Source organism: Arvicola amphibius, chromosome X (assembly GCF_903992535.2).
Source record: "Arvicola amphibius chromosome X, mArvAmp1.2, whole genome shotgun sequence".
Classification (NCBI taxonomy): Eukaryota; Metazoa; Chordata; class Mammalia; order Rodentia; family Cricetidae; genus Arvicola; species Arvicola amphibius.
This window is the reverse complement of record NC_052065.1, coordinates 54,431,523-54,451,335: the sequence shown is the minus strand read 5'-3', so window position 1 is coordinate 54,451,335 and position 19,813 is coordinate 54,431,523. Positions and strand designations below refer to the sequence as shown.

The 19,813-nt window shown below is 41.5% G+C and overlaps 1 protein-coding gene across 1 annotated transcript in view; it reads right to left on the bottom strand.

Moving 5' to 3' along the window:
* Positions 1–7,239: 7,239 nt before the first annotated feature.
* Msn (moesin) overlaps positions 7,240–19,813 on the bottom strand; it is a 69,814-nt gene continuing 57,240 nt past the window's right edge. Inside the window, exons 5-13 of the mRNA XM_038316166.1 lie at positions 19,272–19,355; positions 17,375–17,521; positions 15,364–15,460; positions 13,181–13,344; positions 11,891–12,021; positions 11,487–11,647; positions 10,364–10,456; positions 9,791–10,015; positions 7,240–9,295 (exon numbers count right to left, since the gene is read on the bottom strand). Of these exons, the coding sequence (XP_038172094.1) occupies positions 9,131–9,295; positions 9,791–10,015; positions 10,364–10,456; positions 11,487–11,647; positions 11,891–12,021; positions 13,181–13,344; positions 15,364–15,460; positions 17,375–17,521; positions 19,272–19,355 (1,267 nt within the window). The 3' untranslated portion in view covers positions 7,240–9,130. The remainder of the gene's footprint in view (positions 9,296–9,790; positions 10,016–10,363; positions 10,457–11,486; positions 11,648–11,890; positions 12,022–13,180; positions 13,345–15,363; positions 15,461–17,374; positions 17,522–19,271; positions 19,356–19,813) is intronic.

Genomic DNA, 19,813 nt, shown 5'->3' with positions numbered 1-19,813 from the left:
TGTACTCACTCATAAGTGGTTTTTAAACATAAAGCAAAGAAAACCAGACTATAAATCATGATCCCAGAAAGCCTAGACAACAATGAAGACCCTAAGAGAGACATACATGAATCTAATCTACATGGGAAGTAGAAAAAGACAAGATCATCTGGGTAAATTAGGAGCATAGGGACCTTGGAAAAGGGTTGAAGGGGAGGGGAGAGGCAGGGAGGGGAGCAGAGAAAAATATAGAGCTCAATAAAAATCATTAAAATTTGAAAAAAGAGTACTGACTGCTCTTCCAGAGGGCCCATGTTTAATTTCCAGCACTCAAATGTCAACTCACAACTATTGTAACTCCTCTATCAGGGGATCTAGCACCCTCATAAGACATACATGCAGGCAAAACACCAATATACATAAAATAAAAGTAAATAATTTTTTCAAAATTAGCTCCAAGTGGATCAAATACCTCAATACCCATCTCATTTTGTCTAATAATGCCAAATATATTACATTTCTATTAATGTATCTTATAGGATCCACACTATAATAATATACATGTTTCTTTGCCTAATTCTTGCCTAAATCAATTAAAAGGGGCTGGAAAGAAGGCTCAGTAGTTAAGAGCACTTGCTCCCCTTCCTGAAGATCTAAGTTCAGTTTCAAGTCTCCACTGCAGGCATGTCACAACTTGTAACTCCAGCTCCACAGAGTCCAATGCCTTCTTCTGGTTTCTGCCAACAGAAACCAACAATCTCTCTCTTTCCTTCTCTCTGTCTCTGTCTCTCTCTCTCTCTGTCTCTGTCTCTCTCTCTGTCTCTCTGTCTCTCTCTCTCTCTCTTTCTCTCTCTCTCTCTCTCTCTTGTCCCTCACTATTTTTGTTTTTTTCATATAAGTAAAAACTAGAAACAAGAGAGCAGAAGAATACGTATTTGTGTGAGTATTTTTTGTTTCCATGTATGGGATCAAGTTGCTGTCTAGGGTGACATTCTTTCAGCATTATGCATGTTACATTTATTTTTACTTTTTGATTACTATAAAATATTAGGCTTCATTATAGAATTTCCAAACACCAAATTTGTTTCTAGTTGATCCTTCTTATCCTTCACGGTCTCCATCTCACCTCCCCCTTATATTATCCTGTCCCCATTCTCCATTCAGCTTTCATGGTGCCTGTGATACCCATCTCACCATCATTCATGCACATCTTTTTGTTCTCATTTGGTCTCCCTTTCTAGTTTTATAGGCTTTACTAGAATTTACAGAAATATTACACACACACACACACAGTCTTTTTTGTTACGAGAAAGAACATTGCAGGAGATTTTTTTTCTTGTCTGAGTACTTTTCCCTGATGCACTATTTTTCTGCAAGTTTCAAGCTTTCAGTTTTCCTTAGAGTTGAATACAAACCCATTGTATATATGGACGTGATAGTTTCCCTGTAGTAGCATATACAGTTCTTTGGACAGACTCCCTGGGGGTTTGTATAATGGGACATATGGTAGTTCTATTTTTAATTCTTTGAGGAAAACTTCCACACGGACTTCCATTGTTGGATATTCTAGTTTATCCTCCCACAAGCAATGACTAGGGGATTACTTTTCCTCTCACCATTCTTGCCAGCATTTGTTGTCAGTTTTCTTGGTAATAACTGAATGGAGTAAAATGGTTTTCTGCTATGTTCTCATCAATGCAACACAAGCAAGAGGTACCTGGAGAGAGGAACCTCAGTTAAGAAAATACCTCCATCAGATTTCTTATACTTATCCAAGTTGAGAAAGATTTTGAATTTTTCCAACTTTGGTTATAATATGACTATTAATATTTATGTGTAAGTTTTTGTGGTTCTGGAAATTGAACCTAGATCTTTGTACATGATAGACAAACCTTCTTGCATGTAAGTTTTATTAATTTTTATTTTATATATATATATATATATATACACTTTTCTTGGGGATAGAGCTATGGAACTGCAAGGACATATGGTAACAATAATTTTTGAGGTTTCAGGGATAAAATCAAGGGTCTCACGCATGCTAGTGAAGTTTTTTTTACCGCTATGATACATTTTTATCCTCTATATTGTTTTAAAGGAACAGTAAAACTGTTTTCTAAAGTGGTGACAGCATTTTACATTACCAAAAGCAGTATGTGATTCTTTTCTGCTGTTTGTCACCCTGGCTGGCATGGAACTCATCCAGATGCGCTCGCCTGTGCATCTCTAGTGCTGGTATACAAGGTATGCACAACCACACCTGGCATTTATTTTGGTAGGCAGACTGCAATAAGTATGTGAAAAGTTACCCGGAATCATGAGATGGCCATCATAAGAACGACAGGGACTGTTCATTACCACCACCTCCAGTGCAGGCAAGTGCTCCTTCCTGATTTCAACACAACCATCTCTATAGTAAAGAAGATAGTAGGTGTGGTATAATAACATACATTATAATTAAGTTTGGTAAAGCAGCACTAATTCCAAATTTAAGGCAACATTGTAAGAACAGGGAAGTTCTGACCTTTAAGACCCGGAGAATAGTCATGAAACAAGTTCTAAGTGGATCTCTGGCTGGCAGCTTTGTGAACATAGATGAGTCCCTTCTCTCTAGATCTCCACCCATGCAAGTTTTTCTCCTCTAGACTCCAGAACAGTGACTTTCCAACAGTGTCTTGCTTTATATCCAAGTATACCTTGAACCTATAACCTTTCTGCCTCAGCCTCCTGAGTTTTCTGGGATGTGCACTACACTTACTATGGGATATTCCACACCCAGCAATCTATTGTAAGTGCACCAAATGATTACAATATACTTTGAGAAATAAGATAGTATTTTCCAACTTTTTCAGTGAAAGACATCTTCCTGCCCTTACATGTAACAATTTAATAATCCACAAACCTCTGAAGCATACAGATATTATTTCGTTGTAGATACAAAGCCCAGTACAGCAAGAATTTATATCACTTGCAGGGGATTAAGGGATTAGACAGGAAGGTTCAAATTCAGGAACCAGGCCCCTGAAGTGACACTCTTCTAGAGAGATATCACAAGGATAATATAGTATAACTCCTTTATCTTCCTAGTCACGGGCAACAGAAATTCTAGACCCTTCTTCCTGCCTGAGTTGAAGAATCCACCATGGCAAAAGACCCCTTCTTTAAAGAGATTCTTTGCATTCAACATCCTGATGTTTCGTTCCCTAATGCTTCTTTCCAGTCAGCTTCTCCAATCTAGCTCCACAGAACCACACCTGCTCTAGAACACCATAGAAATAGAATTCTAACTGAATGGCAGCTACTGGGGAGTCACTTTCTCTCTGGTTAGCAGGCAGTGGGGTTGCCAGCATTCCGATTCTTTCATTCCTGGTGAAACAATAGTGAGGGCTGAGGGCTAGTGGGTGGCCTGCTGTATTTGGTGGCCAAGGATGCAGGGCACTGTGAGGCACATGGCTAAGTGTTCCCAAAACCGGCGCCACGTAAAAGGACTCCTGGGAATGGACAGAGTAGTTACGGACATGGCTTAAGCCTGCAGGCCTGAGCAGTGCCTTCAGGCTATGACGATGACAGATCTGTTAATCCTATTCAAGACAGCATGCTTGAACTGGAAATGAAGGATTTGCACAAAACTATGTCTTAGAGAAACAGGGGTCATTAAAATCAGGCTCCCTCTTGAAATGTTTTCCCAGGCACATGAATTTCCTGGGCTTCGGGTGATGTATATTTCAAGTTTCTCAGAGAATTTTTTGGTCCAGCCAGGCACCCAGATGCAAGAATTTTTAAATTCTTGGGCATGTCAGCTAACTCGGCCTCTCTGGTGTCCTGTGCTTTGGCTGTTTGCTGATGGGGAGCAGATGTGGAATTCTCCCCACCCCCATTTTTGTTTACGTGCGGTCATTTCTTTCTAGAACTCCATGGAATCTCATTTCTTTCTAGAACTCAATGGAATCTCATGCTGCCATTTCAGAAGTCTATCAGTGACATTTCTTTCTGTTACTGCTACACCCCCACTTACCATTAAAAATATGAGTATCAAGTCATTGACAGTTGATTAAAGTATGCTTATGGGCATGAGGACAGATGGAGGAATGACATCATGGCTCCCACTTTCCTATCTTCCAGATGGCACTTTCTAAGGACAGATAGCAGCATTTCCTCTTAGGCACAGCTAGCTTGCTCTCTGCTTGGAACAAGCTCCGTTTCTCTTAGAAGTAGACAATGAGCTTGGCTCCCTTCCTTCACTTGGGGATGCTGAGGCATTTTCAGAATTTCTTGTTGAAATTAAAACTTCAAGCATTAACTACACTTCCTGCTTCAAAAATTTTAATTAGACACAGCAAGAGAGCGCCTGCTGACTTAGAGTCCTGACCTATTTTTGCATGAAATGATTCATTGTTGGGATTGTATTGAAAGTTGGATTTCTGCTCTGTGTTTATTACCCATGCTGGATTTGTCTTCTGATGGTAAATGCAAAGGAACCACATGCTCTAATATTGCTGCAGGGTTTTACCTGGATTACCAGGATTCTACCACTAATAAAATTTTTATGTTCTGTACTTTTAAAATAAAGCTTGGTTTTTAAATCAAAAAAGAATTATACTACATATATTCTTTTATGTTTTCCTTGTTTATACAACAGAATATCTGTGAGTGCATTTATATGTATGTTTCAGTAGTATATTTACTTATATCCTGAGTAATGTAGCATATAAATATGCTGGAAATTATTTATTCTCTTAACTCGTTTGAGATGTCTCCAGATAAGCATCATTTTACATAGTATTGCCGTGGCATTTGGCATTTACAAGCAGGTCACTGTTTACCTACAGTGTACAAAATAACAAGTTTCCATTGTGATGTTTTTATAATGTAGTTGGGTTTTTCTCTTATTCACTTTCCCACTCATTTCTCTAAACCAAGTCACATCAAAGACTCATACACAGTTGTAAGAAATAATAAAGAGCGGCTGAGGAAGGCTCAGCAGGTTTAGAATACTTGTTGTTCTTGTGGGATGCAGGTTCAGACCTCAGCACCTTCATGGCTGCTCACGCCTGTCTGTAACTTCAATTCCAAGGGATTTGCCACACAGTTCTGCTCTCTAAGGACAGCAGGCATGCACACAAATATGCATGAAGACAAGGTATTTATAAACATAAAATATAATAAAAAGTATCTTTTAAAAAGAAACAATGAAGACACTCACTACAAAAATGCTTCACTCAGGTCTGTCTGGGGGTGGCATCCTATACATTATCATGCATCACTGCCAAGATAGTAACACTGAGACAGGATATAGAACACAACATTCGAGCTCTACTCTGCATACTTTCTACCCTATTTCCTTTTTCTATTCATTTAGCTAATTTTTCTCTGTTTGCTTGTTTAGGAAAAAGTCTGAAACTCATTGTATAACAACAAAGGCTGACCTTCTCCAGTACTGTTCTTACAGTGCCGTAGCCCCATGGTCAGCTTTTGTACCTTGATTCTTCACTACTGGAAAGCATTAATCTATTCTTTATTTCTGCAATATTGTCATTCCTAGAATGACAAGGCAGTGTGAAATAGTCATTTGGACTAACACAAATGCAAACCTGATAACTAACATTCCTCCCATCTGTAGTAGTTGGATGTGGGAGGTAAGGACAGAATCGCCACAAATTTGAGGCCAGCCTGGTCTTTATAGTCAGTTCCAGGATAATCTGACGTGCAGTCTGAAAGGCTGTCTCAAACAAACAAATGAATCAAAACAAACAAAAACCCTCAATGCATTGTATTGTCTTAGTTTGGCGGGGAGGGGGCACAGTTTGTAGAGGTCATTGAAATTCCCTGTGTCCTGCTCCACCTTCAAAGCCAGCAACACGGTGTCTTCTTTTAGCTCATCCTCTCCATCTTTGTAAGGGGTCTTATAATCATGCTAGAATGATCTGGATATTACAGCATCATGTCTAATCTATCTCAAAACCACACTCATGTAGTTGTTTCAATTTCTATTGCTCATTTCTTGAGCCCTAGAGGTTGAACTATGGCCTCATGCGTGCTAGAAAAGTCTTGTCCCACTGAACTACATACATCTTAGCCCCCTTCTTGCCCTTTTAGTTTTCCTTATTAGTACTTTGTGGTAAACATACAAAGAAATGGATTTCTTTGCGGCATTTCTATTCATCACTATACTTTGTACATGTTGATACCCTTGTCTGCATTCATTCCTTTCCTCAAATACTTCTTTCTTTTAAAAAAAGAGCTCTTAATAGTCAAGAACCTAGAACTCATTCTGGACCCCGGCCCGCAGAATGTGTGATCTTTTGGCCCATGTCTTCTGAGTAGCTAGGATTACGAACCTGTGACCCTGGGTCTGGATTTTTGTTTATTTATATTTTGAGACAGTGTCAATAAGCCCAGGCTGGCCTCAAACTCCATACGTAACTGATACTTTGCCTCAAAAGCTAAAAGTTTTCTAATATTTGAAAACTGGGTCTCTGAAGGATTACATTTAGCAGACATGCTGACAAAGGATTCTTGGGAGAATTCACAATGTAGGTGTAGTAAATTAGCTTTCCTTCCAAATCTTTGCATCCCAAGAAGGGAACAAGCGGGAATGTCAGGTCCAAACAAGTCTAGACCATTGTTGTCTGGATCTCAATTTCTTCATCTACACGATGACAACCATTTTTAAGCTACAGAATTTACATGCTTTATAAACTCCAAGTACCACCCACTTCAGTCAACATCCTCCACTGCCTTCTCTAACAAGACCCAAGGGAGTTTCCCTGTCTTTCGCTAGCAGTGCAGTAAAGGAAGGGTGGTAGGGAGCAAAATGAGTCAGAAATCTTCCAGACAAGGAGGCAGAACAGGGGCTGACCCTCCCAGGAGTGTGCCAGAGATAAGGAGCCAAACCATACTTGCTGACAAATTCCTGGAATGTCAGTCAGCACAGAGGTGGCAAAAGCAAGATCTTGAAGTTAAGGCCAGCCTAGGTGACCTGGCCTCAAAGCGCCATGCACCACTGCCAAGGAAGACTAGGAGTATCTCGTGGTTAATGTACGTCCCGTAGCCACACCAAACAACTGGGTTGTGAGCCTTCAAATCTGCTTGCTCTTGCTTTGGTGGTGCTTAAAGTCAGTCCTTCCTATTAAAATAAAGATAATTATATTCCTCCCTCCACTAGAACTTAAGTCAAGGTAAAATGCGCGAAAATATAGAAAGGTAGCCTGTGGACTAGAAATTACAATGAAATATGCAGAAAGAAAGACTGAGTCACAGTGAAGTCTTCCTAAATTTTATTGGCACTGAAATAGAACACAGATTGAGCACAAACCCCTCCAAAACAATTATTTAAAAAACAAAAATACACAAAAAAACCTGAATATAAATTCTAACCTCCCCAGTTTCTGTGGGGGTGGATTATTGCCCTTAATGCAGCTAGATTGCCCCCACAATTCCAGGTTTGAATTTAGCCAGTATAGGGCAGCTCACCAAGTGTCAATATAATTCACAGCAACGCATAAAAGATTACCCAAGGTTAAGTAAGGGGCATGGGCTAAGGGAGGCTTTGGGCTCGGGATACTGCATGGAGGGACTCAACCCTGGGGAAAAGGCAAACAGGAACAATAAAACCAAATATTAAGTACATTTTAAATGGATTGTATGACCTATAGTGACATGTAAATCACTAATACTGAAGTCTTCATACATGTTGGTTTTGGCAAAATGTTTTCTAATACAGTATATACTTCCCAGATATGGAGTAGGGGTAGTAAAAATAATGAAGCTAAAATGATCCCATTCCAAGACTAGCATCTCTAATAGTGCATTAGCCAAAAAAAAAAGTAGAAATCAATATCGAGTTAGCTATCCCTAGAATATATAATACTGGTAAAAAAAAAATTAGAAGAGCACAATGTGACAAATAGAGGAAGCAGCTGCTCCAAAGTGGAGAGAAGGGTGTGGGGCTGTGAAGGGACAAGGCCAGAAAACCAAGCGGCTTTCTGGATGTAGCTCCAAGGGACAGCATAGTTAGTGATGCGACCTGGGTTAGAGATCTGTCAGAAGCAGGACCCACTCACCACTCGGGACTGGGTAAGCTGGGGAAGGACTATTGGGTGACTGAAAAACAAGAGCTACTCTTACTTGTTATAATGTATATCTTTGAAGCAGGAACAGTGGTCCAATCAGCTCTGGGTGAGAGGAGTCTAGAACTCCTGGCAGAGAAAATACTAAAGCCAGGAATAACCATGTCTCCCTTTGTGGCAAGAGCCTTAGATGTAACTGGCTAGGTTTGGGGGTGCTTGTCCTCTCTGTCCTAGCTGGAAGAGATCTGGAGACTGGAGAAGACAGGAACAGATTCAGAGATGGAACCAGGAACATGGACTAACATGGGGGTAGCCCTACCCATAGACCTAACTTGATAGAAGAAAGGCTCTAAAGATGCGCAGTGGCAAGAGGCTTTCTAGGTTGTTAGTGTGCTCTCTTGAACGCACTGTTTCCGTCATCCCTTTATCTCTCCTTGATTAGAAACTGAGTCCCTGAGCACAGGGACGAGGCTTATTGGGACTGAATTTGTAATAGGCCCAACATGGGAGGTAGAAGAAATAAGAATGACTAAACATCTCTTTACCCTCCAATCGTTACAAAGCCTAAATGACTCTAAAAGGGATGGATGGACAGGAAGAGGCCAAATCCTTGGTCAGCTGACATGCTAAAAGATAGAGCCAAGGCCGTACTTCTGTCCCTAAACCACACACTATTCTAACTCTGCAAATCACAAGACTTGAAAGAAAAAGTCAAGGGATAGGAGCAAGCTATCAGCCTGTTTTACACTTGAGTCCCAGAGGAAGACAGTAAGTGGGGAGTGCTTGCCAAATCAAAAGGAATGAGCCTCTGGACTAGGGAAACAGGACCCACTCTAGAAAGCTAGGCTGAATGTGACAGAAAAGAAGGAGATTCCATTGGCACCACAGTGGGCCATTTGTTTGCCCAGGGATCTGAGTCGGGGGACTGAAGAGCTAAATTTGGTCCCATGGCTATACTGAATGCTTGGCATGGCTCCAAGGCTTTTCTAGTTAGTGGCTCCAGCACAGTGTTAGTTAGGCAAAACTAGAGGAGTGTGGGGACAAGGAAGGAGGAGGAGGGGTCCCTAATGGCTGAATGCCCACTACATGGACTCAAACTCATCAATGCGCTGTTTGGTATTGCCCTGCCGGATCTGGCGCAGGGTCTTGTATTTGTCTCGTCCCAGCCGCATGTTCTCAGCATGGATCATGTCATTGGCAGTCTTCTTGGACTCGTCTCGGGCATTGGCCAGCTCTGAAGTAAGGGCCTGTGAGGATGCAAGAGGAGTCAAGGGTCAATGGCTTCTTCTCATCACGCCTTCGATCAGATTTCTCTCCTTTGTTATTTTATCTCCTCTTTCCTAGCCTTATAATCCACATGTGCATGCGCATACACGAGCCTGTGCCACACACACACACACACACACACACACACACACACACACACACACACAGTGTAGGATGAATTAATGGTGGCTATCTCTTGAGAATAGAACAATCAGAATAATACTCCAAATATTCAAGTAGTAATCTTGTTAGTGAGGTGTTTTCTGAACAGAGAGAAGTAGGAAGTAGGAGAGAGCTAAATGAGGCATTCTAGCATGTGACTAGTAAGTGATAGTGTCTTCCCTTTAGGTTTCTACTGTCCCAGCCTCCTATTCAGCACGGGCATCACTACAGCATGTATACCCTAGCTCTAGCAAAGGTCATGAGCTATTAAGTCATCACACAGTCTCCTTGACCTTTTGGCACGGTCTGGATACCTTAAGATGCTTCTGCACACGCTCATTCTTCTCTGCCTCAGTGGTACGCTCCTCTTCACTGCGGTCCTTGGCCATAGCATCAGCCCGCAGCTCAGCACTGGCCTCTGCCCCATTCTCATCCTGCTCATCCTGCTCATTCTCAGCAGGCTCGGCGACGTGAGGGGTACTCATGGCCGTCTTCAGCTCAGCACGGGTCTTCTCCAAGTCCTCCTGTACCATTTGGGCCTGGCCAGTGACAGAAAAAGAAGGACTGGCAGTCAGATTGGGTAACTTCTGCTAACCTAATCATACCTAGCAAGACAAGTCTAGTAAGAGACCAATTAGGACAGATGACTTTATTGGTTTGATTCTGAAAGGTTTTTTTAATTGAAAATGAGAGTGATAGTATCAACTTCCCATGGGTATTGGGGAATTCTAAAGTATTTGAGAAAGCTTCGAATACCTTTTCCCATAAGGACTGTGAAAAGGGTGTTTGTCTAAAAGGTGGGGAGTCTAAATCTAAGAAAGGCAAGGACTGGAATATACACAGCATACTCTTTCCCACAATGTTTCGCTCTGGATTCCGTATCTTACCTTTTGCTGCCACTCCACAGCCTCACTCTCCTTCTTCTTTCGGGCCATTTCCAACTGAGAGATCCGTGATGTCAGCTCTGCCATTTCTGCAGCCTATAGGCATATTAGAAGCCTGTAAGGGCTTGACCTTTGGGTTTTCAGGATCCAGACAGATGCCTGTAACCCCAGTTCCTCTGTGGAACTGGTACGCAATTGGCTTACCAATTTCTTACAGCCCTAGGGACTCTTTGAACCATATTACTCCACTCTTGACCCCTTCATAAGTCACAGCTCCCCTCCTAGACTACACGCCTCCTTAAGGCAAACAACTGATCATCTCTGTCCCTCTTCCCCTCTTAATGTTGTCAAATGTATATGCAGTGGCCCTCAGCAAAGCTTGGAAGTCACTGTTTCAAGTAGCAAATGCTTCACTGCTATCGCAGGGGTCCACCAAGACTGCTACCAGAACAAATGAATGAATATTAATATCATAAGGCAATTTATGCAATGGGAAAGAGTTTATACAAGCCCATATCCCTTGAGCAAATTTCTTATGACATCTTTTTCCTGAGAGATACTAACTCATCAATACTACAAAAGGGAAGGGGCTATCTTAAGGAAATTTGGCCCTAGATGCTTAACTTCCAAGTCACAGAACCCGGTTTTATATATGATGTCAGGGAGGGAATCTTTCCAAAGGAGACTGGAAGAGTTGGAAATCCTTCATGACACACAGCAGTGCCCTCTGACAAGTCTCTCAGCCTCCGTGATTCCCAAATTCCTTGTCTAGTCACATTATTCTCTATGGGGTTTAATTGCACAGGGCTACTGAGGAAAGAAACAGAAGAAAGCAAGAAATGAGGAAACACGGCTAAAGCAACTCATGGCAGGTCCTCTTCCTTTTCCTTTCTTAGGTTACAGGATAAGATCTCTATCTAAGAAAATAAATGAAACCCAAGGGCTATGGAAGACTGTGGGCCATGCTAATGATTCTTCAGCCAGCTTTTGAATGGATGCTTAGAGACCTTTGGGATACAAATGAGCTAGAAGGACTCAGCTACATAGGCAAAGGAATTTATAAACCAGTAGGGGGGCAAGCAAGAAAACTGCATGCACATAGCCCCAGCCCAAGAAGCCACTTTACCAACTGTTCCTGGGTCTTCTTCTGGTCCTTAGAAGCCTGCAACAGGGCCTCCTTGGCTTCTTCAGCTTCTTGACGCTCCCTGGCCAGTTTTTCAGCCTCACTCTGGGCACGCTTCCGTTCCTGCTCAAGTTCTAGGGCCCTGCGGGTCTGTTCTTCCAGTTCTGGTAGAAAAGGAGGAAATTGATGGAGGGCTCAGAGATGAAGATGACACACTAATGTGCTTGCTACGAATTTTGCACTTCAAGGCCCAGTGGTTCCAACAATTTTTCTCAACAAATTCCTTATCTACTCTGTGGCCACACCTGGACCACATGGTCTAATTCTGCAGCTCAGGGAAAAGGGTATATACACCCTAGGGTGGGGTTCTGGAGAAACTTGTCCTAAACAGTGACGCCAAGCCTCACCTTGTTGAGCCTTCTTGGTCTGCTCCTCGATCTGCTTCAGCTTCTCCATCAGCTCTTCCTTCTCCCGTTCAATCTTCTCCTTCTCTTTTTCTGCCAACTCACGCTTCTTCTTCTCATTTTCCAGCAGAGCACTAGAAAAGAGAAGGAGGAATGCTTACAGGACAGCAAGGTGCATGGAGCCTCGAGGAGTTCCACGACCCTAGTCTGTTAGCTCCCATCCTCCCTACATAAGGCAGAGCTTGTGATCAAGGACCACTCTCACTTTCCTCTATAATCTAGCCATCACATCATAGCTCCACACAGATGTCCATGCTCAGTCCATTTACCTTGAATTCATGAGCCCTAAACGAGAATGCTGGTACTGCAAGTAACCAACTAGATCAGATGGCTTTGTTCTTGTTCTCAACCCTTCCATCTGTACAATGGTTTACTAATGCTTGCACTCTGTCTTCCAGCTTGATAGCATAGTGAGTTTAGGTTTTATGCTTCAAGTCTACAGCTAGGGCTAACTTTGCCTGCCTTAAACCTTGTTTTAGGTTCCTCTTCCCCAGATTTTGTTGCTTATCTAGAATACGTATTTGCTTTTTCTGGCCTCATCACTTATTCAAGGAAGCATTATTTTTTTGTTTTAAAGACTTTATGAATTTTTATGTTATGTGTGTGTGCTTTCCTATGTGTCTATAAGTACACAACATGCACGCAGAGCCCACAGAAACTGGAAGGTGCCAGATCCCCTGGAAGTGGAGTTACAGATGGTTGAAAGCTGCCATGTGGGTGCTAGGAAATGAACCTGGGTTTTCTGCAAGAGCAGCAAGCAATCTTAACTGCTGAGCCATCTCTCCAGACCCTAGGAAGCATCCTTAGACCTTGGCTCTACCTGTCAGAATGCTCAGCGTGCACTTTTCCCTATTGCATATGCTAAACAATTTGTTTATTTTATCTGTCTCCTACTACTAGAAACATGGGCGGTGGTGGTGCACGCCTTTAATCCCAGCACTCAGGAGGCAGAGGCAGGTGGATCTCTTTGAGTTCTTGGCCAGCCTGGTCTACAAGAGCTAATTCCACGACAGGCTCCAAAGCTACAGAGGAAAAACAAAACAAATAAACAAATAAACAAAAAAGCAAAAATGTCTGTGCTAAGACTGAATACATGGGGTTTCCTCCCCTCTACAGTTCATAAGTCCTGGTCCTGGGCTGAGGCAACACCCTAAGCAGTCTAGGAAACTTTCAGAATCTTCCTTATCACAGCATAAGAGTTGGGACTACAAATTCCAGCGCTATGGCACCTACCGCTCCATCTGCTTCTGGTGCTTTTCTTCCCGTGCCTGTGCCTTCATCTGCTGAACCTCAATGGTGTCAGGCTTACGCCGACGCATGTACAGCTCATGATTCCCCATGCACAGGGCCAAGATCCTCTTATTAATCCGAAGACGAGGAGCATAGAACACAAAGTCCTGGAGGGAAAAAAGCAGTTGAGTTTTTTAGGGCTGACAAGAGGGCTCACATATGCCCTTGAGCACACAAATGCATGCACACACACACACACACACCAGAAACAGCATACCTAATTTCAAAATTTTTAAAGTTTGGAGGAAGTGACCTTCCGGCTTCTGTAAAGCTAAACCCCAAAGTACTGGACAGATTGTGTAACCCAGTCGTTTGCACTCCAGTGGGAATACTATATCAGAGTAAGGAAAGGGGTTTTCCTAGAGTCAATTGCCAGGGTAGTGGCAGACTCAAGGCTAGAAATCATGTCTGTTATCTTTGACGCCAATTTTTCTCCAACTCTGCTAATGAAAAGCAGCCCTTGGCCAGCAAGATGGCTCAGGAACTAAAGGAGCCGGCTACCAAGCCTGACAATAAGAATTTTGATGCCCCAAAACAACATAAAAAAAGAAAACCAATTCTCGCAAGTTGTTCTCTCACCTCCATGTATACATCATGGAATGTATATCCTTTTAACCCCCTCCACACAAAGTAAACATGGAAAATAGAAAAGGAAATCTTAAAAAAAAAATAGCACCCTCTAATACTTTATCAGGAGTGTGTTTTTCTGCTATAGTAATTTTTTTCAGGTTTTGAAATTAATTTCTTATTGATTCACAGGTGGGAGCTTAAGAGGGCCATGGCCTTGAGTTAAGCCAATATGGAAGTCAGCCAGGTAGTGGGAAAGTAGCCACATGGCAGAGGGATCTTTACACAAAGTATGAAAAAGCCCAAAGCACCAGAGGACGCATACTTAGGTTCTGGTCAGCACTAGAAACCAAACCTCAGAAGAGAACAAAAGGAAAGAGTTATGGTTTTCTGCATCAGAATACAGTAGGATAAGCACATCCGACAGACCTCATGACAGCAACAGAGACTCAACCACAGGGTAGGCACTGGGGAAGGGAAAGTAGACTAGCTCATTAAAGAGGTAATAATTACTCCTACTACTTCTTTACCTTAGCTTAAGGTGGATTGACTTTTCTGAGTGGTACTCCCTTGGACGAGTGATTAACTGGCCCAACTGGATCAACTCTTAAGGGAGCAGACAATGTCATGTCTCTGTACCTAGATGTCTAGCTACAATTCTCAAATGAGTCTCAAAGGGCCTCCTGGACAATAGGTAATACTCTAGTCAACAAGTACAACATGGGTGTCAAAACCATTTCTATAATTTCTGAAAAGTGTGTTCTAGTTACAAGAAAGCAAGCTGTAAGAACACAAGTATCTAATTTTCTTAAATATCAACTACCTTGATTGATATTTGTTTTTTAAAGCCTTTGATTTAACCTGGCTTTTTATTTTATTGAAAACATTAACACTTTATGTCCATCACACCACCCTATTCATGTGCCTCCCCCAAATTCATGATCTCTTTCAAAATTATTATTGTCACGTACTAAATAAATTAACAAATTAAATGTAAAAATAAAAAGGCACATTTTAGAGTATCTGCATGGATGTAATTCTAGCACTCAGGGGCTGAAGCCTGAGGGTTACTTTAAGTTAAGGCCAGTCTGGGCTTCATCTTAAAAACTCATGGGTAAAGAAATACGTGTAAAGTAAATACTTTAATCTTCTTTTATTGAAAGTTTTACAAGGTAAATTTGTAATGTCACCTTGAACTTCTGGCTCTGCCTCCTCTCCACAATTAAACATGAGCCAAGTACACGAAGAGTACATTTTGGGGACTTAGGAAGCTGAGATAATTGCAAAGCAGCAGCATTTAAGACTTCCTGTAGCACAGCTCACCCACAAAGGGGGCTTGACAATAGAGAGGGACCGAATAACAGCTATGACCTGGCCAGTTCTCAGCATCCACTTCCTCTGACACTCTACTTTCCATCTGTGCAGAATGTTCTGTTGTGCACAAGCTACACACAATAGAAAATGGAGAGACAGGCCAACCCAATGACGTATTTGCTCTTAGAATTACCTAAGCCTTGGCAAAAATCTGCCAAGCAGAGGCAAGGAGTGGAGTCACTCACCGGGGCTTTTTTGTCAATAGGCTTGATGACAAATTTCTTATCGTTGAAGGAGATATTCCTGATTTCACTCCAAGGGAAGCCAATCTTAGGAGTCAGTCTGTAGAAACAGGGGACAACAACACCATGACAAGGAGAAAGCAAGAAGGAAACAGACCTAGCACCTTGCCTCACCTCCGCCAATCCCACTCTATCCGCTAACACAAACTTCTCCCTTGATGAGAGAGACCTACTGTCAACTCGGCTACTGTTAATATACTTATTGCCCTTTTTTTGTCCCATTTGGGGTTGAAGCAAATACCTTGTAAAGACCTTCCAGAGAATCTGCGGTACTGTTTAACTGAAAAACTTCTATACTTCATCATTAACTTTGGGAAGATAAATAACGAACTCTAAGATTAAGTCAGCAAATGGAACAATCATCTCATGATTTCACCAAGAGCAGACTGGGGGGAGGGGAAATAAATAAGAAAGACAACAGTATAGCAAGACTTATAGACCAAAAGTCACTTAATCATAAACGTGAGGCTTGAGCTTTATGAACCCTCACAAAACTGATTCTATGTCAGCACTGTCCAAAATTTATAATTATATAATATAATATAATTATATAAGGGTCACATTTATAATTTCCTAGGAGCTATAGGAAAATGGATAAAAAGGAAATATTATGATCTAATTATAAAGGTTTAATTAACACTATAGATCCTAATACTATCATTTGAACATATATATCAACATTTAAAAATATGGGTACATTTTACACTACTGTAGTTTGAATTATTTTTGCATGGGGAAGCAGATGAAACAAGGTTTCACATAGCTCAGGACAGCAATTGTGCTGGCTGGTTTTAGGTCACCTTGACCCAGCTCCAGTCATCTGAAAAGATGGAAACTCAACTGAAAAGAATGCCTCGCTCAGGAAGATCCGTCAGCAGTAGGGCATTTTTTAAATTAGTGATTGCGGGCCCACCCCATTTTGGTTGGTGTCCTCTGGTGGCCTTGAGTTCTTTACGAAAGCAGGCCTCTGAGCAAACCATGCTGGCTAGTAAGCAGCACTTCTTCATGGCCTTTGCATCAGCCCCTGCCTCTGGGTTTCTGCCCTGCTTTATTCAGATCCTGCCCTCTCCGTTTTTAATGATAAATATGGAAGAGCAAATGAAATAAACCCTTTCCTCCAGGCAAGTTGCTTTTGGTCATGGTGTTTCATCAGAAAAATGGCAATCCTAAACCTTAGTCTTAATACCCTTGAATTAACTATGTGTCCAAGGCTGGCCTTGAACGCCTGATTCTCACTGCCTGCACCTCCTGTGTGCTAGGATAGCAGGCATGCAGTGCCATAGGCAGCATAATTTAGCTATTACATGTCTCCCGAAAGATCATTTGTTAAAGGGTGGGTTCCCAGATAATGGTGTTATTAGTGGTGGCAGATGCTTGTGAATGAGGCCTGGATGGAGGAAGTAGGCTACCGGGGGCATGCCCTCGAAGGAAGTACTGGGATTCCAGTCTCTTCCTCTTTTCTTGTCTATTTCTCAGCTGCCAGGAGGTGAGCAACTACATGCTCGCCACAACAAAATTCTACCTCAATACAGGTCCAAAACAACTATCACATAACTGCAGATTCAAAACTCTAAAAGCACAAGCCAAAATCTACCTTTCCTCCTTTAAGTTGATTTCTCCCAGGAATTCTTTTACAGGCACAGAAAGATTATGAGCACACATCTTTTACTCATAGTGGTTCTTCTAACTGTAGTATGCTGTTTACAGTTATTACACATCTCAGTTGTAATGACATTTTAAATGTTCAGTACTCACATCTGGCCAGTGACTACCATAATAATCATACAACTCTAGTCAATATAGGGTTAAGGAAGCTGTACAAACATATGGCTGGACTTCATTAGGTAGAAAAATAAGTGAGATGGGAGTCAAATGGTACAGTCTTACTCTGCAGTAAGGGATGACACCTATGTTTAAGACTAATCCAAATAACTTGGAGAAATCTGAGGTATACCTGTCATTCTGCTCATAGATGTTGAGTCCCAAGGCATCCACACCCAGCCATAGCTCTGAGCCTTTCTTGTTCTTGATGCTGAAGTAGTTCACACCATACATCTCCAGGTCTTGAGCAATCTTGAGATATTCCAGGACAGCATCCTCCCTATAGGATGCAGAATGAGAGAGGGATTGTCACAAAATAGAGCTCGAGCAATATAAAAAAAAGTCAGCCTGATCTGTGTTTCTGACAATGGTCTTGCTCATAGGATTGGGAAATAGACTGTAAGCAAATGATGAGTAACAGGAACATACATGATTTCTGTTAAACAAAAAGTGCCAATAGGAACCTAAAGAACAAGGAGAAGTTGTCCCTTGTCTTCTGGGAAACTTGCCCTACAGAAGTTATGTTCTCCCTCCTTTGCATTGTGACATCTTTGTGTAGAAGCGCCTTCCTTCCTAGCAGAACTGAGACAGCGTGATGACAGTAAAATGAGATTTCTTCCTCAGCCATCAAATTCTTTTACAATATTTAGAGTTCTCCTGAAGGATAATGCTCTTATACAATGCAAAGATTTTTCACTTGTATTAGTTTAACAAAACGCTGATTAGCCAGTAGCCAGGCAGGAAATATAGGTGGGGCAACTGGACTAAGAGAATTCTGGGAAGAGGGACCCAGATGCAGAGGAAGCAAGATGAGAATGCCTTACTGAGAAAAGGTACCAAGCCATGTAGCTAAGTGTAGATAAGAATTATGGGTTAATTTAAGTTGTAGGAGCTAGTTAATAATAAGCCTGAGCTAATAGGCCAAACAGCTCATAATTAATATAAACCCATATGTTTATTTGGGACTCGATGGCAGTGGAACCAGACTAGACAGAAACTTCCATCTACAGAGTTCTTTTCCAAATTCTTTTTAGGGATGGAATCACTAAGCAGCCCAGAAACTTCCTTGAGATCTTGATGTTCCTTCCTTTTCATTGGAGTCAAAACTGTTTAGGATGTAGGGAATCATAGAACATGCCTGTAATTCCAGCACTTGGAAGGTAGAGCTAGGACAATTGTGTGGCCTAGGCTACATACTGAGATCATTTCTCAAAAACTTCTGGGGTGAGCAAGATGGTGCAGTTAGTTAGGGCACTAGCAAGTCTGTTAATCTGAGTTCAGTTATTGGGACCTACAAGGTAGAGTAGAAGAAGAGAATAGACTCCAAAAAGTTGCCACTGACATCCATATGTGCACCCCAGCATGAAGCATAGGTGCTCAGGCACACGCACGCGTGCACACACACACACCACACACATACACACCACATGCCACACACACACACACATACACGAGAGAGAAAGAGAGAACTTGCATATGTGCATCACACAAAATATAGACAAATGTAACAATTAAAAAAAAACTTCTGAACTGGACTGGTGAGATGATTCTGTGAGTAAATGTACTTGACATACAACCTGACTATCTGAATTCAATATTTAGAACCCATGAGGGATAGAGAACCAAGTACGGAAAATGAAGGTTGTTCTATGACCTTCTGACATACCCACATTCACACAACATGTATCACACACACGCATATATATATATATATATATATATATATATGTACACACACATACAAAATAATAAACAAAAAATGAAGCCCTGATTTGATAATTAATAATCTTTTCAAGTTAAAGTCCTTTACATTAAAATTTTGGTCTTACAAACTTTAAAAAAAAGCCCAAAACTAAATTACAGTCTTACAATGATTCCAGTTTGTCTTCTATATTTAAGTGCCAAAAGCATTCCTCTTTCTCTTTCTTAAAATTCACCAATTTCTCTAATCATTTGCCTCTTCTTTGTAGGCCCCATCCTCATCCTTCTTGCAAGTCCAGTGAAGCTCACAACTGGTATGCAAGGCTTACCTGAGCATGCCTCGGTGTTCCTCATGCCACACCTGGATCCGCTCTTCCCACTGGTCCTTGTTGAGTTTGTGCTGCTCCAAGACCCTAGAACGACAATGAATGATCAAAAAATTGCAGACGATAGACAGGAGGGAAGGGAAGCGCACTCAGCTCTCTAAAGAGTTGATGCAAACATAAAGTTAGACCACTGAGGTACTACTTACTGAATTCATACGGACAATGAGAGTTGAACATACCTAAGCAGACCTAAGGGACTTCCTAGAATAAGAGCTCCAAGAACAGAAGACCAAAGAGGACAATGGGATCATTCTCTTTATTCATTCATAAGTTCATTCCCTATCTATCTATCTATCTATCTATCTATCTATCTATCTATCTATCTATCATCTATCTATCTATCATCTATCTATCTATCTATCTACCTACCTACCTACCTGAGACAGGATTCATCTATTTGTTTGTTTGTTTGGAAAGAGTCTCTCTATTTTGTAGCTCTGGCTATCCTGAAACTGATTATGTAGACCAGGCTAGCCTCAAACTCA